General features: G+C 37.9%; 1 protein-coding gene across 7 annotated transcripts in view; it reads left to right on the forward strand.

The window, feature by feature from the left end:
* Positions 1–22,186, forward strand: part of MACROD2 (mono-ADP ribosylhydrolase 2) — an 890,240-nt gene that overhangs the window by 588,653 nt on the left and 279,401 nt on the right. For all 7 annotated transcript variants that reach the window (XM_051613308.1, XM_051613312.1, XM_051613309.1 and 4 more), the window contains one exon: positions 4,179–4,209. In XM_051613308.1, coding sequence (XP_051469268.1) covers positions 4,179–4,209 — 31 coding nt within the window. The remainder of the gene's footprint in view (positions 1–4,178; positions 4,210–22,186) is intronic.

Here is a 22,186-nt window from a genome sequence, read left to right on the forward strand (position 1 = left end):
GAAGGTCAGAAGGACAGACTGTGAATGGATAACTCCCAGTGATGTCAGGGGGATAAAGGCAGGCAGCTCAGGAACATGTAAGGCTTCACAGGCTCTGGAGGAAGATGACGGGAAGGGAAATAGCCCAGCTGGAGCTGATACAGGAGGGCATCATCTTAATCTAGCAGAGGCTGGCTGCTACCTCAGATTATGTAAAAGAACGGAGAGATGAAAAGGCAGTTTCTGGAGATCAAAAGGGAGCAAGCTGCTTGTTGAATAAATCTTTTCCCAGTGTCAGTTATCTGCTCCTCCTCTAGCAAAATGCCTATCGCAGGTCCCAGAGCATGCTCCCATGGAGCATTTTTGCTGCATCAGTGCTCCACTACTCTGCTCTTCAGCTCCTCCAGACTGAGATGCTGAGAATGGTAGTCTTTAACACCCTCAAGTCTGGTCAGATGCAAGGTTTTTTGCAGTGGTGGCACAGGCCCTAGGAAGCAAGGAGATTTACGAAAAAAAAAAAAAAAAAAGTCAAAGAAAGTATAAATAATAGGGCAATATATTTTCCTTTTCCCAATAAAATGTTTGTTACTTTGAACTTGCTAGAGAATTTGTGGTGTTGTCTTGCATGTAACACCTTCAACTACCTCCAACCCAGAGATATTAAGGACTTTTGAGTTTGTTGAACCATTAGATAAAAATTGTTACTACTTGTAATCTCAGTAAAAACAAAGACTTTTTAAAAGTTTGAGTTATTTGTGAAGGTTCAGTAATGCAAGCTGCATAAAGGAATCACTTTCAAATCTGAGTATTAGTCTGCTTCATGAGGTGATGCAGTGAAATCAGAGAAAGCTCAATTTGTGTTTGATGTTATTGTTGTCTGCTGTGCTATGTGATGGAAGAAAAGTGCTTACCTTGTATGTGGCTTGATTGTGGCAGAAATGACACTGGGATGCCGGTGCAGAATGCTGAGCGCTTAATATGAAGGAAGTCCTTGCTCTGTGGAAGCAATTATTAAGACTGCAGTAGGAGGCATCTGGTCATGTGGATGTAGTAATTGTATTCCTCTACTGTGTAAAAGTTAATACATTGCAGCTCTGTGTGAACTAGAACCCCTTGTTGCAAACAAGCCCTTAAGTATTTAAATACCCAGGTTCCTCTTACTGAAATGTCTTAGGGTCCAACTCGGCCTTCACATGATAACTATTGTAAATTTTCCTCATGAAACTGCATTACATTTCATCCTAATTAGCACTGCTGCTGTAGCCTTAGTAAAGAAACAACAGATTAAGAAGTACCACATCCTTTCCTACCGGAATTAAATCAATTTGAGTCTTACAGTATTCACACAGCTGATTTAATTTGGCTGCTTTCTCTAGATGATGGCAGCAGTGTAGTAGTAGGAAGCTATCACCATTATTACGTGTTCTACTCAAGAGCTGTATCCGTTTTGAGTGCTGTCAGGGTAGCATTTCTTATTAGCCCTGAAGCAAAGCAAACAAACTATTTCAGTAGCAAAAGAAATTAAAGGTTAGTCAATAAATAGCAGTTACTGGCAACAAATTAAGATGAGAAATGTTTTATTGTGGAAATAAGAATGAATGATTTTGTACTGTGAAAATGATTTTTTAAAAAAATTAAATCAAATATATAATTAAGATATTATTATGCACAGAAAAGGTTAGAAACATTAACATATTTTGTCCATAAGCCAAGTATTGTACTATGTTGAGATCCATGCTGTGAGTTCCTCGTTACTGCTCTGCCAGTAATTTCAACCTGGCATCTAGACTAAATTGTCTCCCTAGGAGCTCAGAGGAAAACAGTTGACATGTGATCTCGGGCCCGGGCCTTTCTGGAATGAATAAAAGCACTGTCACATTTTATGAAATTACATCTGCTGGTTGTCAAAGTTATGGCACAGACCAGTATTTGGAAGGAGCTTGTTCGGATTTTACACACCCTTGTAGCTCCGTTCAGATAGGTTTCAGCTGCGTGAAAGCAAGGTAATGATTGTGACGTGTCCACACGGTAATTTAAAAGTACGTGTCTACAGGGTAGTTTTAAAGTAGGTGTTAAGAAACACGCAGAACACACGAATTGCTAGCTAATGCTTGCTGAACAGCCTTGTAGTAGTGGGTTCAGTGAACGAAGGTGAACAAATGTGACAAGTGTCTGCCATGCAATGCTGAAAATGAAGTTGTCTAATCTCCTCTTCTCCAAGAAAAGCTGCAAAGGAAGTCCAATCCTCTTGAGCCCACAGGCTTCTCCCCTTCAGGCACTCAGCTCTGGGAGCCCCAGTAAACACAGCTGCAGTGTGAGACCTTGACTGTGTGTGCTGAGCCCATCTCATAGTGCAGCAGCCAGTCTTGTAAATCCCTTGAAGATCACCATCAGGCCTTTAAGTAGATGCATCTTGCTTGGATTCTGTATTAGACACATCCTTTGTGCAGGTGATAAATCCGTAGCAACACAGGGGGAGCTGGTGCACCCTGCTCTTTCACTGCTTGAGGTTGTAAAGCTGCCCCAAGCCTATGGTCCTGGCTGTGGATGGCTTTGCCAAATGCATGGCGATCTAACGTCATCGGAGGTGGTGCTGCTTCTTGTAGGTACCATGTGTGGTGGTGCCTGAGGAGCCGTGGGATTGATGGGATTTCAGAGGTCCTTCTGGACTGTTTCTCCTTGCCCAGAGTTGTGAGACCAGTAGGAGAAGTAAGCTGGTAAGAGTATCTAAACCATGTGCTCTTACTGAAGTTGTGGAAAGGAAGGAAAACAAAACACTTGTTTGGAGCAATTATCTCTTAAGATGTGAAACTTCAACAGTGGTGAATTTTAAGTCTGTTGCTAAGCTGGACAAAATCATCCTTTATGCCCCTTTCATTCCTGGAGCATCTGTTGCCACCTCAGCCTGAGTTCTGTAACCATGTGTGCATTATTTTTTTTTTTTTTTTAAACTCCATTCCTCATTTCCTTAAAGAGATGGTGCATTGTGATTTATTGGGTGCAAACTACAAAGCTAAGTATTTTTCAGGATGTAAGTTGTAGTGGTTGTGAGAAGGAATGAGACTATAATTCTCCCCCACTTTATTTTACTTCAGTATTTTCAGAGGGGAGGGGAGGATGTATTATTTCCATTAGACCTCTCCTTTCTTAATCACCATTCCCTAATTAATTCCCTGGTTAAATATAAAGCAAGCATTAGCTTTGAATAATGTTTTCCTGTGTGATTAAGTAGAGAAAAATTCCTTTCTTTTGTATGATGACTCATCGCCAGGGGATCTGGGGGAAGCCTGAGGGTGGATATTTGAGACTTCGGTCCCAGGTGCTCTTGTACCTTTGAGCTGTGTTTGCTGTCAGTCCAGAGGTGGGAGGCAAAGGTGATATCAGATATCAACTGCACACAAAGAAAATTGTCTCTCTTGTGAAACCATGTCCCTAACAGGGCTTTCGTTTCTCCTGGTGGGAAACTGACTCTGGCTCACAGAAATGCAAATCTCTAGACAACACGTACAGCTAGGAGAAATGGAAATTGTCACTCTTGCTGACACGGTGTCTATAATCATCTCTTGTTGCATGATGCATTTTCTTTGGTGTCCAAGCTGGACTGGAAAATGTACCCTTTCTTTTCACCTAGCATCTTCTGGTTCCTCTCCCTGCACCAGTCTGCAAACTGTTGACGTCTGCCAGTACAGCTGTCTTTGGTCCCACCATAAACCACATGTCTAAAAGAGCAGAGGTTAAAAATAAAAGGCTATAAAACAAAAAAGGAGGTTATAGTGAATGAGACAAAGAGGCAGGGGAGGGAAGGGCAGGGTTTAAGCTGGCCAAGCTTATTTTACTACTGAAGAAACTATGACTAACTTTACGCAGATAATGAGGTTTTTTTCTACCATTCTAGCTTATGGCATTAATTTTTAGCTCAAAAGGCAGTTTTAATAATGATTCGCAGTTCAAATGTTGCTCATAGCTTAAGATGAGAAAAACAAAGTGGTTTTATTAACATGGCAGCAAGGAAAACATATGGAATATGTTTTTCATAATTAAATGAAAATGCCTGTGAATTGACTGCCGTAACAGGGAAGGCTACAATGTGTAATCTCTGGGTGTTGAAAAACAGGCATTTTAAAAATACTCTTGGTTTTGATAAAAAGTTCAGCAAACAGAAATCCCACTTATTTCTTTTTCTTTAATTTGTTTTACAGGCATTTCCCTGTATTTCAACAGGAATTTATGGTAAGTAAGAGCTTGGATGTTGCTCATTGCTTATTCAGTTTTTCATATTATTACTATTTTAATCAGTGATATTTCGTATCAAAAGTCTTGTCAGTCATTTTGGCTTGCTAATCTATGTATGCTGTGTTAAATAACAGAGACTCAAAATCTTTGAGTGTGACTGGATACTAGTGTGCTGATAAGTAGGATACTTAAAACCCTTAGCCTGTGAGCTGAGGCCCACAGCTGTGATGACACTTCTGCAGCTCCACTAACAGTTAAACACACTGCTGCGGCTTCAGCAGGGGAAAACAGGAGTTTGGCAAGGTTTTCCATCCAGAAGGCAAGCAAGCAAGATTTACCAGTGTCCAAGGCTGGGGAAGAAGTATGTTTTCCTCAAGCAACCTTGCTAGAATAACAAGAAATTGTCTTAGCTCCCTTGAGTTGTGCTTTGACATTTTTAGTTTATTAATTTACGTTCAAATTAATACTGCCTGAAGAACTGGAGAGAAAGATTTATTATCAAAGTTGGTCACTTGCTTTATTGTACTCTTAACACAATCCACCACTAATAGTTAGCTGCTTTTTTAGGTTGGCATTGCAGAAGAAGTGGGCATGAAGGATAAAAATTACAAGCTGCTCAATATTTAGAAAAAAATATGTAGACACTTGAGAGGACATGCAGATCCCCAGGGAACAAAAATATTTCTTCATTGAAAAATTATATAGGGCAATTTTTCTTTCATTTAAATGCATGATAATGATAGGATTACTTGTACAATTTAAAGGTTTTAAAGAACATGCTAAGGAGCAATAAATAAAAAAAAAATGCCGTCATCTAATAGTCTGACATAGCTGCTGCTGTGCAAAAATAACATATAGTGATTTTTAGAGTAATTTGCGTTTTGACTAATCAAATACTGCAAATGTAGAGGGGAAATGTGATGGGAATATTTAGGGTTGTTTCCTCTTTTTTAAGGACCTCTTATTTAAATTTGAGTGATGATTCTAAATCTGAGTTAGGCTTCATAAGGTAGATCTGAATTACTTTGGGTGCTTTATCCTTTTCTACTTGAACTATGCTTAAATTATTGCAGAAGAACATGCAGATGCCATTTTCACAAACATTCAAAGATGCTGAATGTGAATCAGGTTTCAGATAAAGCTCTCCTTTGGTCCTTAGTTCAGGTCTACCTCTTGAACTTGCTAAGGAGCTCTGCATTTTAGTTCTTGACTCTTTGGCTTAAATCTTCATCTTTAACATAAAAGAGTTTTTGTTACTAGTTTACAAAAACAGTCAAGACATGGTGCAAATATATGGAAGTTACCTGTAAGTAGAATGTACAAATTTCATAGTTAATTTAATTTTAGAATTGACCTAGTTATTAGAAAAGGTCTCAGCAGGTGAGGAATATGGTGCCCTGAAGTCAGTAAAGAAAGTTGGACAGGATCTCTGGTAGGAATCTTGAATTTTCTTTTCCTGAGGTAACTGACACCATTGATTTTAACTGGAATGCTGCAGCATTGCTGAAACATTACACAGTGTGGCAGATGCTTTTTCAGTAATTGTTTGCTATATTTTCACCTTTGGAAATGAATTAAGACATTTTTATGCTAAAATACTCTGTTTTTCTGAAACTGTTTTTTTGTTGCTGTGATTGGTTTATTTTGGGAATACAATCTCTGATTGAGATTACTGTTTATGTTTTAAGAAATACTTTCTCTATTCCTCATTGGAAAAAAATACTTTCCCTTTTTACTGACTCTCAGACATACTACCTGAGAGTAGCAATTAACAGTCAACCCTGCATCAGGCTTCAGGTGTCAATATTTTCAAGAATGTTTGATAGCAGTTACAGTGCTAAAGTGCTGTGTGTTGTGTTTGAGATGTTAAGTACAACCAAAACCCGCAAAGTTATGCTTTCATCTTCCTGGTTTTCTTGGCATTTTTCCCACTATGCATGCCCATTCCTGTAGATAAAGTCAGCGTCTAGACAAGCAAGTAGATCAGCTTCATTCCTGGTGTGGCCTGGGTGATGAGTATTGCTTTATATATTGTGCACTTAACACTAGACTATCCCAATAAAATGTTATTGAAGGAACATGGAGCCTTGATTTCTCACCTCAGACCCATGCCAACAAATGCTGTCCCTTCAGAAACCCTTGGCTGAGAACTGAGTTTCACATCCAAATGGAAGTGGACAAACTTGCAAGAGATCAACTGAGTCTATCCAGTTTAAGAATCTGGATTGCATTCTGCTCCAAATGCTTGTAAATGCTTAGATTGGTTGACCTTTCTACTGTTACTGGGAGAGAGTAGTCACAATTCTTGGGAGGGCAGTCCTTTCCTGTCTGCATCACTGCAGAGCACTCCTTTTCTCCCATAAAAAGGAAACTGGGAAGAAACAAGCAGGCAAGCCTCTTTCTGAGGTTTTGGCTAAAAGCAGATTGCTTTTCATGAGCGGGTGTTGGATAGAGGAAAGGTCTGCCTTTCTTCCTCAAACACTTTCCTGAGGCTCCATCTCTACCCATAGCACAGCGGAGGTTCCAGCTCAAACAAGTGAAAGCCCCAAGAAAGCCATTTGCTGTTAAGGCAGTGTGCCAGAAGTCGAAACTTGGATTTTAATGTGCTCCTATTTAAGAAGTGCTGGCAACAAATTCACTCATTGGGGTATCTCTGGTTTAAAAGTCTGATAGCTTCAAATGAGGGATTGAATCTTTAAAAAATGAAGTAGAATGCAACCAGTGCTGAATTCTTATAAGAACTGCAAAACAAGTAAGGGTCTACCCATAGGTGCTTTGGAAAAAAAGAAAAAAAAAAAGAGGTGTTATCTTTCCTGAGAGATTCCTGTCACCTCTAATATGCCTATAAACTGCTAATCAGTCTAAGAAAGCAAAGGTTGTGAAGACTCATATAGCCATGGATCCCTGGCTTACTCTTCTGTTGCAATAAATGCTTTCCTTTATATGAAGAGCACGAAGTTTAACAAACAAAACTGCTTCAGGAGGAGCACAGAGGACTTGTGTCACTCCCATGTCGTTAGGGAGGTGCTGAAGTATGAAGCAACAGATCCTCAGTAGCTGCTCAATAATACTCCAATGTGAGCAAGACTGCAATCTTAACCTTATCACAGCTTTTCTGTAGGCCAGCTAGATTTTTAGGAGGTTTCTAACATTTTGTCTCTTTTCCCTTTTCAAAGCAATTTTGCTATCAGTTAAAAAAAAAATAAAAGTGATAAAAATAAATCTACAGATTAGTCCATAGACCAGAGGGTAAAAAATGTTATTTTAGGCTATATTGTGTCAGATTATCATATTACACATAGTAAAACACCATTTACACATCCACTTTCCTCATTATTACTATCATGTTATATCTGAGGTACTGCCAGAAGAGATGGGGGAAAAAAGGCAACTTTCTTCAGTAGATTTTATGGAAGACCAACTCATTATCATTTCTTTAAGAAACTATTCCCAAATTCTGGTGTTTGCAGCCTGCAAAGTGAACAAAGATGTCTGATACAGTGCTACAAACGTTATGAGCTGCAAAATTAAAATAAGGCTCTGCAGATGGGTATGAGAAGACAGGAATTTTCATGTTTGTCACAATACTCAGTAAAGGGAGAATTATGGAATGGACTACATATGGAAGGATTTGAAGATGTTATGGTCTATGCACACCTATTTGTTCCCTTCTTACTGTTATTTTACAGTAATATGGGGTTTGGCTTCTGTTCCTAGATACTTATGTTGGCAACATAAGCTGCTCTCTGGCAACATAATCAAGTATTTTAATGTTATTTTAAACTTGATGGAGGAAAAAAAAAGAAGGGGGAAAGATAAAACTTTAAAAGAAATCTCCATTTGGTGGTGTGTTTCTTTTTTTTGCCTCTACATCAGTGTAGCTCTATATTTTACCTTAACTTGACTTTTACTAAAATGATATTGTATAACCTTTCTGAGAAAAAAGATAGTGGCAGCTCTTCAGTTTTCTTATTAGGATAGATTTGCGTTTCTTTTAAAAATACAGAGAGAGGAAGGGAAAGAAAAAGACCAAAAGCCATGAAAGTGCAGAATGTCTGCGATGATTTAGGCATTGGAAACACACAGGTTCACCATATTTTAAACACCTTCATTACATTGAAGCAAGACTTGTTTTATTAGAATCAGGCCACTTACACTTGTCGGTTTTGGCCTGGTCATGGCAAGAAATTGCAAGGTTAAATTTATTATGTGTTGCTAAAGGAGAGACTGAAAAGCAAGCTTAGAAAGCAAGAAAAGGGGAAAAAAAAGTGTAAAAGTACAGCATGTCTAGGAGATAGAAGCACATAATATGTTCTCAAGGCAGGAAGCAGGGAGGTATCACAGATCCTGTGCTCTGCCTCTGTCTGGGGAGAGAGGTCCCTTGGTCTAGCGCCAGCTCGTGTCACAGCTGTCCTGACCTCGAGTTTGTCCCCCTCAGTATCCAAAGAACAATCCCTCCTGCCAATCCACAAAGGGCTGGGAGTATGTCCATCAGCTTTTCTCCCCATGAGGTGATCCAAGATAGGTTATAACAAGGGATTAACTGACAGGTGCGCTACTGAAGGATTATAAAAGCCTTCTGAAAATCTGAGTCAGAAGATGAAAAAAAAGTGTTTTCAAAGGCAGAATGAATTCCTGACATAGGGCTAAAGGTTCAGGTAATCTATTGCCATCTCTCCCATCTGTTTCTTCTCATTTTTTTGTTGGCATTTCATTTCTAAGATACGTATTTCTTTAATGAGCAATTTTAATAAGGCTTGCACTGTGATCTTTCCAAAGAAGGAGTTAGCTGCAAATTTTTCAGAGCCACTATACAGAAATGTATAATCAGTAACCAAGAGGCAGTCTTGTATCTCCAGTTAGATGCTTTGAGTCCCTGTACCATCATGATGTCCTGATGCTGTATGTGATCACCAGCATTTTAATATTGTGATGTCAATTATGGTGACCTAGGAAACTGGATATTATCATATACATTTTCTGTGATGCGGGGGTGGGAAAGAAAGGAAAATGCAGTAATTGTCATAAGGAAAATTCTCATTAAGAAGATTGTCTCTAAACTAAGCAATTTTTTTTTACCTATTCAGCAGCTCCTCACCCCTGCCCTGTGACTGCATCTACTTTTTTGACAGTACTGTGTGGTTTTAACAGTCATTCTTTTGGTAACTCACTCGGAAGTTGATTGTGTTTTGTTATTTAATCCCTAATCCATGTAATGTAATATTTTAGCAAAAATGATGATATATGATAACTCAGTTTTTTGATGCTTCTTATGGGACTGAACACCAGTTAACTGAGATTATTATTAAAATCAATAACAGTAACAGCTATGAAATTACTATTATAATGTTCAAGTAATCCTAGAAACCTAATTACTACTTGTATAAAAATTTGTCGCATGCATTATTTAACAGTGTTCTTATTTCAGACAGTGTAATGTCCAGGATACTAATTGGTCTCTTCCCACATTTTAAATACTAAAAAAATTATTACTGCAAAGTCTAAATTGATGAGCTCTCAACAGTCTAAAATTAACATTCATATGACATATTTAGCAAGGAGAAGCTCAAACTTGATTCTAGACAAGAGACTTAATAAGCTCTCTTTTTCAGTGGAAATTGACATTTTATGGATATTGTACTTAGTCTATCTAGAATTTTATCTGTTCTGAAGTTCTTGCTGACTGGTCCAACTTATAGCTTTTCCCCTGAATACTAGAGGACAAATCCTACCCTTCATTAAAATAGCATTTAGTGACTGTCCATAAAAATCTCCCTTCGAAGCTTAGACTGTTGAACACTGAATACTCAGTGTGCTTTTTTGCTCTTATTTAAGTGGCTTACATCTTGAAGCTCCTAGCATGCCTCATGTCTAGTTGTTTTTGCAATGATCTATTTAGATCCCTGCAGAAAGAAAAGCCAGTAACATCTCCAAAGTCACCAAAACCACATTGCACTTTGGGTTTTTTTTCTGCTTTTTCCTTTCACTTTCAGTATTTTTTTCCCCAGGCAAACTATTCTTCAAAGCATAAAGTATGAAAGAGCTGGAAAAGATCTCTGGCATTCAGAAAACATATTGCTGATATCACAAAAAGGGTTTCAGCTGGTCAGATACAACATTTGCTTTGGTATTTGTGGTTTTCCATTAAAAGAATTAAAAATGTCTCAAATATCATGGTGAAAGTTAAAACTTTATATTGTTATATACAAACTGTATAATTTAATTCCCTTTTCTAAATTTTCCTGGTTGATGTCAACAAGATAATCTTATGTATTCTATGGCCTAACAATTAGGAAAAGCTAAAGCTCTTCAAAGCTAATTTGTTAAGAAATTAATTTAAGAAAGAAAATAAAAATACATGGACCTTGTCATGCAGACATTAAATTAACATGATACATAAAGTATAAAATGCTTCTTGGTAAAAATCATTGCTCTCCAGATTTTTTCTTTGATGTGATCCTGCCCCTTCCTGCAGAAAACAGTACATCTCTAAACTAAACTTGAAGCCCGATCTATTACAGAAATTCCATTGTTTGCATCAGCTTTAATGGGCATGGAACATACCACAGCATTGTGGAAAAAGCCAGCAGCAGATGGATGCCTGTGTTCAAAATTACACAGTTTCACTTAATTTAGCTTTAAATGTATGTAAAGGAATTAACTGCCCCAAGATAACTTAAATATTACTGTCTCAAAGAGTTTAGAGGCTACTAGCAACTAATCTAATTATTTGAATACCATGGAATCATGGAATTGTCAGAGTTGGAAGGGACCTTTAGAGATCATCTAGTCCTGCTCCCCTACTAAAGCAGGATCTGCTAGAGCACATGACACAGGACTGCATCCAGGCAGGTCTTGAATATCTCCAGAGAATAAGACTCCACAACCTCCCTGGACAGCCTGTTCAATACCTATTCAGATAATTAGATCAACCAGTTAAGTGCGTATATTGCTACTCGAGCCTACGTCTCTACATTTGTATTTAATCTTGGGAAGTGCTCGGGTAGTAAAGACAAAGATGTGCTCTCTTAGAGTTCTCTGAGGCCTCGAGTAACCTCATCAAAATCTGAAATTGCCCCTACTTTGAGCAGAAGATTGGACCAGATGACCACCAGAGGTGTCATAGCCCTTCCATCCTGGGTTTTTCTGTGATTCCAAGTTTCTTCTATGTTTTCTTCATTAGCAAGTGAGATTCATATCCGGGAATCATGCCATTACCTCAGATTCCTTGATGAGATCCCATTAGGTGCTATAGCAAAGCAGGTTTTCCTTGCAAAAAAGGAACATTGTGGTGTTGTGTGTGTCTTTTAACCATATTTGTGATTAATGTAGTGTGACAACTTGGTAATTATAAGAACATATTTTTCATGCCTTCCCCATTTCTACAGAAAATGTTTTATATGAAGTATGTTACCTTTGAGTTTAAACACATTGTAAAAAGATGGACAGCTAGTTTAATGGTTTCAGTCAAATTTCATGATGCAACTGAGCTTCCTTGAAAGGAGGAACTTAGTATAAAATTTATCTAGTTAAAGAAGAATAGGTATAATCTTGACAGCTGTAAAACTACTCCTGAGTTTGAAAACTTGCACTAGCGCTGATGTGTCTATTAGCAGGGATTTAATTTACCTGTGCCCTGTCACATAACGAATTTTAGTAATTTTAGTTAGGCAACACACATTCTCTTTATCAGCTAGAAAAATATCTAAAAAGTGCCTAGCATAAGATTTCTAGCCCTACGTCATCACCCACAGTCATTTTAATACTGTACAGTTGTTTTATCCGATGTTTACAAATGAAAATTGTTAAGTGTATTCAGTTAATATTGAATCAAATTCATAGCTTAAAACCTATTCTATAAGAACAGAATAGTCATGCTAGTCTCTGCTTGTGTTGTCATTAAACAGCTTTTAAAGCCCCAAGACACTAAAATGGACTAGGAATAATATTTGTGGTGTGACATACATCAATTAGTTTTACCACAAAGGTATTAACTGTATCTTTTTGAGCTTCTGTGACTGCATTACAAAGTAAATGCCTCTAGGAGAACAGCTTCTGTTTCTCATTCTTTCCTTTTTTCTAGTGCACTTTGATAGGCCTGGCTAGGTCTGACCACAGAATATTAGGGAGCTGTCCCTTATTTGTCCTATTTTTTGTTCTCCATAGCAGACATTGTCTCTTGCTGTGTATTTATACGATACATATTGTAATGGGCCTACTCAGTGTTGGATACCCTAAATACTACTCCAGTACAAATAATGAAAGTCAATGTATACATACATTTACTTTCCATTACCAAGATCGTCTCTCATTCATATGTTTGGTGTCTGAAGGTCACTTCAAGAAGTGTGGAAGGAAGTATGCTTGAGAATGTTAGGACTTTTAGCTGGCCTGTGAAAGGTAAAAATGTACTGCTGTGAAAGCAAATAAATTCTCTTCCTCCTGAAATGAAAGAAAAGATCAACAGAATAGACCTCTTAGTCTGAGTCTCACCGAAGTACCTGAAAGACAATTTAAAGGTGTCTCTGCCTCCAAGGGTCGTTCACTGTGTTGTCCTTTTTTCTGCATCTTTGTTAGATAGGAATGCTGCCATATATCATTGGAAAGGGCAACTGCCTCTGAGGCAGAAGAATGATAGCAGAGTCGGTTGGTTCAGTGCAATGAATGACTAATCCTGTTTCTAAAGCCAGAATCCTGTTTATAAGACGTGTTCTGCAGTTCTGAACACCACAGATCTTGGTAGTGCTTGTGTTAATGGAAGGCTGCCTTGGGCCTGGGAGAGAGCTTGTGCTGCCTTGTCTTTAGGATGTATTTAAAGCCACTGCATGTGCTGCTGGAAACATATTCACATTTCTTCTGTCTGAAGATGTGATACCCAAGTCAATAGTATAAAATACAATTCAATACAATAATGAAAGGAAACATCTGTTACAGTGGTCTGAATTTTCTTAAGGGAAAAGATACTTTTTAGAACTTAATTTCTAAGATAATAGAAAATTAGATTTGTAGACTTGCTTTGAATTTATGCAACTTGAGTAATTTTCAGGTGGTTGTACCACTGCATAAATTGAATTGCGTGCATTACTGGGGCTAGGGTATTCTTTCTCAAATTCCATATTAGTAATTATTAAGTAAAAATCAGGTTGTTGTATAACCGTTTCCTATATCATTAACTATAAGAATCTGATTATTGAATTTAGGCTAGTTGTCTATACCAGTGAAATATTAAACAGCTTGTGAGAACACATGAGGTTTACTGCAGAGGAACCGCAGCGAGAGTCAAAGTTTACTTTTCTCTGAGTGCTGTTCAGGAGAAAGTTTGAATGCTTTTAAGAGTTTCTGCACAGTGTGGAAACATTGCTGGTTTTGTTTACTTAGCAGTAATGGTATACATATTAAATTCCCCTTCAGGCTTACTCAGGGTGAGGCATCCAGAAACAAATGTGCACCTTGTTGAACAGTGTTAAGTCAGAAGTTCAGTACATCTTAACAAGGTGACTGCAAAAATAAATGCGGATGGCCTTTTTGTGGACCTGCCAGGCAGGCAGGAAAGAAGTCAGCTATTTACTGAAGAGCTGGTTAGAGAGAGGGGTGGGAAAAGTCACCTTCTGCTTTAAAATACACTTTGGGTCAGGTTTCTGCTTAATAGAGCTGAATTCAGTTTGTTTCTGGGCTGTCGCTACTGCAGAATAGCACTGGTTCGAGGGGTATTCTGTGAGAAGACTAACTGTAATTGGCAATCCATTTCTGCATTTCCATGCTGTAGCCAGCCTTGACAAATTAATCACAATCAAACCCAGGCTGTGGGAAGGGGGCGACCTGTGTAGCACAGAAGAAAAATGAGGCCTCATGCTGGCATGACAGACTAATCTTTCAATTCACCCTGTTAGACTGAACGGGGGGACTTGTTGGTGTGCCTGTCACCAGCACCACCCATAAACAAACTGTTCACTCCTGACGCTGGGGTTTGGCGGGTGTGATAAAGGTTATTGAGTGCTACCCGGCACCTCGTTGATCACTGCCCAGGGATGGGGATCACCTGGATTAGTCCTGAGGAGGAAGAGTCACTGTGCGGTGACTTACAAGACCTCTGGAGAAAGCACAATCTAAATTATATTGTGAGGAGTGATTTTGTGTCTAATCCCATAGGAACCGAAATTGCTCCTTGGTTTGGGAGGACGTGTTATGGCTACTGCACAAGAAGCCTGTCACAGCAACAATTAGGGCTAGCGGGTCTGAGCGATGGTAGCTAGTCTCTGAAGTTGTTGTCCCAGGGAAGAGAACCAAGGTTGGTTCCAGGTGGAAATGAAAAACCAGCAGCCTAAAGAACTAGATTTATTCTGTCAGCTATGGAAACAACTTGAGATATTTTGGTAGATGTTTCAGTTAGCTTTCTTCTCGTGCACTTCTTGGAATGGTGCAGCACATGTATGGCTTCTAGGGTTATATTTGGACTATGAGACCCTATTTTGACTGGCCTACTGTAATAATGTTCTTCAGACTGCTATGATTTTAGGAGTTCATCTGGAAACTAAAATGGAAAGGGGTAAATTCATGCTGGAGTAAGTTAATATATCTTGCTTTCAGAGAAGCTATAGTAGTTTGCTCTAGCTGTGAAATACTGCATTGCATTAAGAGGAATAGATGTAGCTTTTTGTAATTGACCCTATTCATTTAGCCTCTAACTTCAATGACTTCACCAGAGGAGAAATCTGGTCCGATGTCTCATACCTTTCTTATCCTGCTGATTTTGGGCAGAGAAGATACTGTTATCTTAATTTGTCTTGAAAGAGTATATGGCCTTTTGGAAAGAACATTATTTTAAAGTCTGACTTGTAAACGATTTGTGTGTGTTGCTCTTTATTCCTGTCTATATTCCTTATATATGAGAGTGGAGTGCTTGTTTTCCCACACATTACTAGGTGATAAACTCTATAATTTTCCAGTTCAGTTTTGGCCAATACAGTGTATCTCTCTCTCTTTCCCCCCTCCCCCCCCCCCATTTCCTTTCTCTATGTTTGAAATAACTCTTTAACAGAAATAATAATGTATAATACTATTTCTAGGTTAATAATTTACTGCATGTGGTGCTGTGGCAGTGGAAAACTTTCTGTCCACTTTTATTTTCATTTCTTTCTGGAATAAGAACATTGAACCTTCACTTGCAAGGAGCTGGAATTATCCCATATGGCAAATACCCTCTTTCATCACACATTGTGACTTGTTCTGTCAACAAACAAATTCTGGTTTGCTTAGTCAAATTGAGTAGCTTGCACAGGTCACTTGTTGAGGAAGGTACTGTTCCATGTGAATAATGTTATGCTGGTCCTGAGTGGAGAGGGACTGGTTGAGACATCCCTGAGCTAAATAAGACCCAATATAAATGTCAGCATATTGTTACAGCAGCAGCCAGGTAGCATGTTTTCCATATAATTTCTTCTTTTTCTCAGTATTTCTGATAAAAATATATATTTCTAAAATGGTGAGGAGGACAATGTGAATTATTGGGCCTTCTGATGAGAAAAATACACAGTAGGAAGATCTAGAACCTAATCTTAAAGTGAACAGTTGCATCTTTAAAAGGCTATGGGTAAATGGACTGTTCCAGCAGTGACCATTGTGTGGTGCATAGTTTAAGCTTTATGTACCAGTTCGTTATCCAATGTTGGGAAAAATGAGCATCAGTTTTATGCAGAATGCATATCAGCATAAATTGCCCAATGTAAGCTCTGAGCTGTAGAGAGTGCAATCATAATAGCTTTTCAGCTGATGCAGTTTTATGGTTTCAGAACATTAATCATTTTCTTATGCCTTTAATTACCATAAGGTAGTTATATACTTGTGTCCATAATAGGTGCTAAGCATTATGCCACTAATAGGTTTTTAACCATTCTTTTCGTTGTAGCTAGTAAACACAATATAGTAGACCATTATAAGTCCAGAACATTTTATTTTTAGCCAAGGGCCATTACAAACATTACTGCTGTAGAGTCCAATGACATTTTCAGCTATATTTGCTAGCTGATAGTAGTCTTCTGGGGTTTTTCCCTGGCTTTAGGAATGAGAGAAAAGAACAATTCCGTTCCTAAACAGGCATTGCTTAATTAAGAGAAGATAATTTTTGTCCCTTTAAGAGAAACAAAGCCAAAGTGAGAAAGAAAGGAAAAACCTGCCTTTTCTACAGCAAAATAATTACAATGTAGAAGAAAACAGGGATGCTCCTTACATGCTGACTGTGCTGGTCAGTGCTTTAGTAATATTCTATTATATTTTGCTGTTGACTTCATAAGTTGTAAGGCATTAGTTTTCAGTAAAGCAATGGTTTACAAAGGAAGATCTGAAATTTAAAGCTCCCGTCTAATTAGAGCTGCCAGCCATGATGCAGGTAATGAGGGTGCATATTGGTAGTGCATCTGTGTCATTCCTAATGAGGTTTTTTTAGGTTTTGGAACCTTACACCGGTCTTCTTATTGTGTGGTCTGATTAATGAATTGTCACCATTTTATCAAATATAGGTAATCAGGAGCAGTAATTATATTTACCCAGCTTGACAACCAAGAAACAGAGAATGTAAAACTAGACAAGTGAATGTACAAAAATCTCTAGCTATTTATGTGTATACACAAGGTTTTATCAGCTCCTTTCAAAATTTTACACAAGTGGCATGGAAACATTTAACTGCTCTGCTACTGAATTCCTTTAATAATGCCAGCATATTCAAAATTGTCTCACCAAGGGCAGTCACTGATGTCCTAGTTGTGGAATTTCTTGCTTTTGATGGTAAAGAATTAACTTCTGAATCCTTTCTTAGCTTGTTTCATGTTTTTAAGATTTCGTTTCCTAGTGATTGACCTTCTTCTGAGTTTCCCATGATGATTACTTGGCATTTATGCTGACCTTAACTAAGCTGAACACTTTCTGAAACAGAATAGATATAAATATTTCTCCATCAGCACTTATGTCAATAAAACATAGACTTGTAGTTCTTAAACATATACTATGTTTAAATTACATACGATTTCCAGAAGTTATCTGCTTTAAAAAAATTACATTATTTACATTTTTTTTTTAAGTTACATGTATTAAGTAATAGACCAATTTCTGAAAATTATTGAAGTTTCACAATATCAAAGTTTATGGCTAGGATGAGGTCACCTTGATATTTGCACTGCATGTATTTCAGCCTTGGCTCCACATTTTATCATTCTTGGTGTCTGAAGTTTTCTCTTACCTCCACAATTTTTTTTAATCTACTTATTTTTATTATTTGTTTTTATGACTTACTGTCAACATATTTCACTGAGTTTCTACTGACTAAACAAAATGGTTCTGCCTGAATTTCATGTGTAGTCTTAATTTTGTAACTTTTAATGTATGATCCCTGCTATTTAGGTTACTCTGTATTTATTGCTTGTTTTTGTCGCTGCCTACTAAATACATTAATGTCTCTGGATCTGTAAATTATAAGGCTCCTCTCTTCCTCTAAAATGTCAGAACTTGTGATGAAACACTCTTCATCTTCCTCAACAAATCTCAATATCCACTTAGTAAACAATAGGAGGTAATCATGTGCTTCAGTCCAATCTGTCAGTGCTTAAGACAGTATCATCACATTAATACTCATTGGATGCAGTTATTTAAAAGATACTTTGCTTTAAAAAAAAAAAAAAAACACAAAAAAAAAACCCCAAAACCACCAGCAAAACACCCAAGGAATCCTATCTAAGCACTACTCTACTACTCCTGTTTCCACCTGCTGCGAGGGTGCCTGGTCTTCAACAGCTCACTCTACGGTTCCCTTGCCTGCCCCATGCCAGGAGTCACAACCGCCTCGGGTCCGTCAGTCGGCCTGTTTGGGTGACTGGTTGCTAATGCATTCTGATCCCAAGAAGCATGGCTGGAAAAAAACCCTAGATTGAAGTTAATCCACCCCACTTGATTTGGACCAAAGGACGTTCACATAAATATTTCAGCCAGCAGGTCTGTGTGGAGTAGTTCCTGGGGAAAAAAGAGATGAGCTGCCTGAAGTGGTAGCATCTTCCCGTGTTCAAACTGTATTTAGAAAGTGATGTCTTTCCACTTTCTGAATTTGCTTTGCTAAAATTAGCGTGAGGTGGGTTGTGTTTGTTTTTGTTGGGTTTTTTGTTTACAGAATTTTTCAAAAGTATCTCAAACCTTTTGAATCATCAGTTATTTTCAGTGTGTAACTGGTGGTATTATCCTACACTTACACACGCACAACATGAGAAAGCTGTATGTGGAGTCTGATGGGAACCAATAGGAAAAAAGATACACATGAAAATTTCAGCACAAGAAATATTCCAGAAGCTCACACATGTAGTTTATTCTTTTAACTTAGCACTGTTACTGCACACAAGCTTATTCTTCAAGTAGTGCTCTAACCAATTTTCAAACTGTTTGCAGAAGCTAGTCTGTGTGCTATCCTTAGCATTTTTTTGCCCTTCCTGCTCTTCCAATCTGTATAGACACATTTTTCCCTAATTCCTATTGCAGAGTGGGTTTCTTAATTCAAGTTCATTTCCCTTCTTTTGGTGTTTGTGTGAACTAAGATACCTTGAAGCAATTAGTCTTTCTGTTTGTTCAAATTCTTTTGTGTCTTAAAGGTTTGATTATAATCTCAATTTTTTTAATGAATACAAATCCTCCTTCTTTGACCCCTGTGAATTTCTGAGGTTCTTCTTGCATTTGGATGTCCATCACTTTTTTTCCTCTACTCCTAGAATTCTTTTAAGTTAAATACCAAGTGCTGGACATATGGTGGTTTTAATGTGGCTTGATTAGTATGTATTACAGTGTTAGTATAATTTATTTATTCTTAACTATTTTAGATAGCAACTGCACTTGTATTTGCTTTTTGAAATAATTTTAAGTAATGATGTTCATACTTTGAGTTGCATAACCCTACAAACTTTCAGTCCATTATTCTCTTCCTGCCTCCAGGTAAGTTTAGTAGCTTCTGTTTACATAAACATCAACTGCATGATCTTATTTTGCAAAGCTCACCTGTAAATACATATAATTCAAATAACCGAAGGTATCGATCTCATTGGTTTTGACTCACTGTCCTGAGAGTTTTCTTGCTTTGTTGTGGAGGTCCTTTCTTTAGCAACTGATTTATAAAAAATAACCTTGTTTCTTGAAGCCTGACAGTTTTTAGTTTTGTAAATCTATCTCAAAGTTGAAATACATTGCTTCCTCATCCCTCCAAAATACCTCTTTGCTTGTGAAAAAGTTCTTAGGGAGCTCTCACCAGCAGAAGTATCTTGTTCATTCTTATCCTTTTCAATAGTTTTTCTGCATGTTATTGTGACTTCGTTTTGCAGTCTTTCAAATTTATTTATTCATTGGTGAATGAAAAAATAGTATAGGTAGAATATTTTATGTTAAAGAAATATGTGGTAATGTGGTGGGTTGACCTTGACAGCCAGATGCCCACCCAGCCACTCTTTTACTACTCCTTGCCAGGACATGGCAAGGAATTAAAAGGAAAAACCTTGTGGATTGAGATGAAGACAGGGAAGTTTTGCTAATTACCTTTGTGGGATAAACAGACTTGACTTGCGGAAAATGAAATTAATTTATTGCCAGTTAAAATAGGTTTGGATAGTGAGAGACAAAGGCCTTCCCTGCACCCCCTTTTTTCCCAGGCTCAGTGTCATCCCCTCACTCCCAAATCCTCTCTCCCCACAAGAAGGGCTCACAGGGCTGTTTCTAACACTTTTTTTTTTTTTCCCCTCCTCACCCCTCAGCACCTGCTGAGTGCTGTTTTGTCCCTTTCTTAAACCAGTTTCCCCCAAGGTACTGCTGGCATTGTGTGGAGGGTCTGGGCTATGGCCTGTAATAGGGCTGCTGGAACAGCCCTGGGCCCTCCTCACAGGGCTCCCCAGCCCCCTGACTGTATGGCCTCTGTGCCTGCACACAATGCAAGAGTGAAAACTTAGCCAGAGACTAGGAAACATTATGAAATTTTGTTGTAATTTAGACACATTCTTTGCCATCTTCTCTGTGGTTGCTGCAGTAGGAAGAGGAGAGTTTGTGAAATGCCTTTTGCAATTTTATGGCATAGAGCTCCGAGAGGCTCTTTTCCCCCTCGAGGGTTAAGTCCTAGTAGGAGAGCTGAGGTAAAACCTCTATAAATGTAACTGATTTGCCCTGAGTTCTCTAGATTTTGTCCTATACAGGGATAATTTTCTCTCCTTCAAGCAGTTTTGGGGTTTGTTGGTTGGTTTGTTTGCTTGTTGGTTTGTTTTTTTACTGGTTTCTGTCCCTGGAGATGTGAGGAAGACTAGATAAATTGCTGAAATAATCCTGGTCTGACTCAATATTGCAGTGGCATTTTTCACAATCTGGAGATGTGCAGCTGTCGTGTTAATGCAAGCTATCTTGAATGTAATTGTATATATAGAGAGGAACCTTTGATCTGATAAAATTAATGGAAATCACATTAGCCAAAGCTGCTCCATAATCTCGACTCTTAATACATTTGGTTTCGATAATGTAAAAAGAATGGACCCACCTTCTATTTACATTTCCACTAATTAAGTGTCCCTAGTTTCTTTCATTGCTTAATAATCAATGACATTTCTGCATCCAATATATTTAAATGTTTTTCCATACACTTGTCAGTACCTGGGATGTCGTGTATCTGGGAGGATTAGTTGTATTTGGCTCCAGCGTGGAGATCTGCCACAAAAGTCTCATTTTCCCCAGGCATAGCATGGGTCATCTCATGCTAAGCATACATACAAGGTAAATTTAATAAAGTGCTGGAATAAACCACCCTTTTGCTGCCACATGGCCACATTTACAAGGAAATTGAGGTGGGAGGTCAATATTCACTTAAAGACACAGGTTGGAGATGCCTAGATTTTAAGTGGAGGTCTTTAAATCTCGCTTGTCTGACAGGTGGTAAGAAATTTACATTTAAATTGTCCGTATCAGCTTCCTATTTGTACTGGGTTATTGGACAAAAGAAATTTCTTAGTCGTTCATATCCTTCGCTGTTTGATCTAACCAAGCATAGCATAGACTCCTTCTTTTCAAATATGGGCATTGCTTCTGACTGCAGTTACTGTAATTTGCATTGGCATTTTTATTTCTACTATAATTTAAATACTGTTCATAATTACATGGAAAATGTGTTAGTTTTGGTTATTTTTCCCCTGAAGAATGGCCCCTTGCAAAATGAAATATGTTTAATTTGAAGCTGGATTTACCAATGTTGGTCTAACCAGACATGTTGAAGTCTGATAAACCTTTCTAGACATTGGGAATTTCTATTACCTGCTAAAGCAGAGTGCATTTGCTTCTATAACGATATCAAATAAATAATCACACTGACAACTTGTCAGAATACATGCTGAAAATGCTATTAAAACAAGTGTTAGTGAGTCTTAAAGTTCATATCGAGGCTAAATTGGATTTGAATTTGTGGGATTGGAAGTGCCATTAACTTCATTTTTGGTTGAAGTTTCAAGACTCAGTGAGTAAAATCCAAATTAGTGATATTAACAGAAATCACATTTTTAAAAAATACGTACTTGACAATTAATGCTGTAATCCTATGATACACTGACGAAATCTGGGTATTTTGTTTATCAACTAGTGGTTTTGGGTTTAAAAGGCAACTGATGCTAGGGGCTGATTGTTGGTCAAGGGAAGTGTTGCAATAAGGGGGTGCTAGCACAGGTGTATTTAATTAGCATGTGAATGTATGAGTTTTTAAAAACAAAATGTGGAATAAAAGACTAGGGTTTCCAAGAGATTGGAAATCCCTCTTGAACGGTTGGATCAGATGATCCTTGAGGTCCCTTCCAACCTGGTATTCTATGATTATGGTACTTTTCTATTTTACCCATTGTTTGTTCTATACTCTTTAGCACATGAGAACTTGCTAAGAGCATCAGAAGTATGAGATGGACAGTTGTAACCAGTCAGGTTTGCCAAAATCAGA

This window comes from Apus apus, chromosome 3 (genome assembly GCF_020740795.1).
Source record: "Apus apus isolate bApuApu2 chromosome 3, bApuApu2.pri.cur, whole genome shotgun sequence".
NCBI lineage: Eukaryota > Metazoa > Chordata > Aves > Apodiformes > Apodidae > Apus > Apus apus.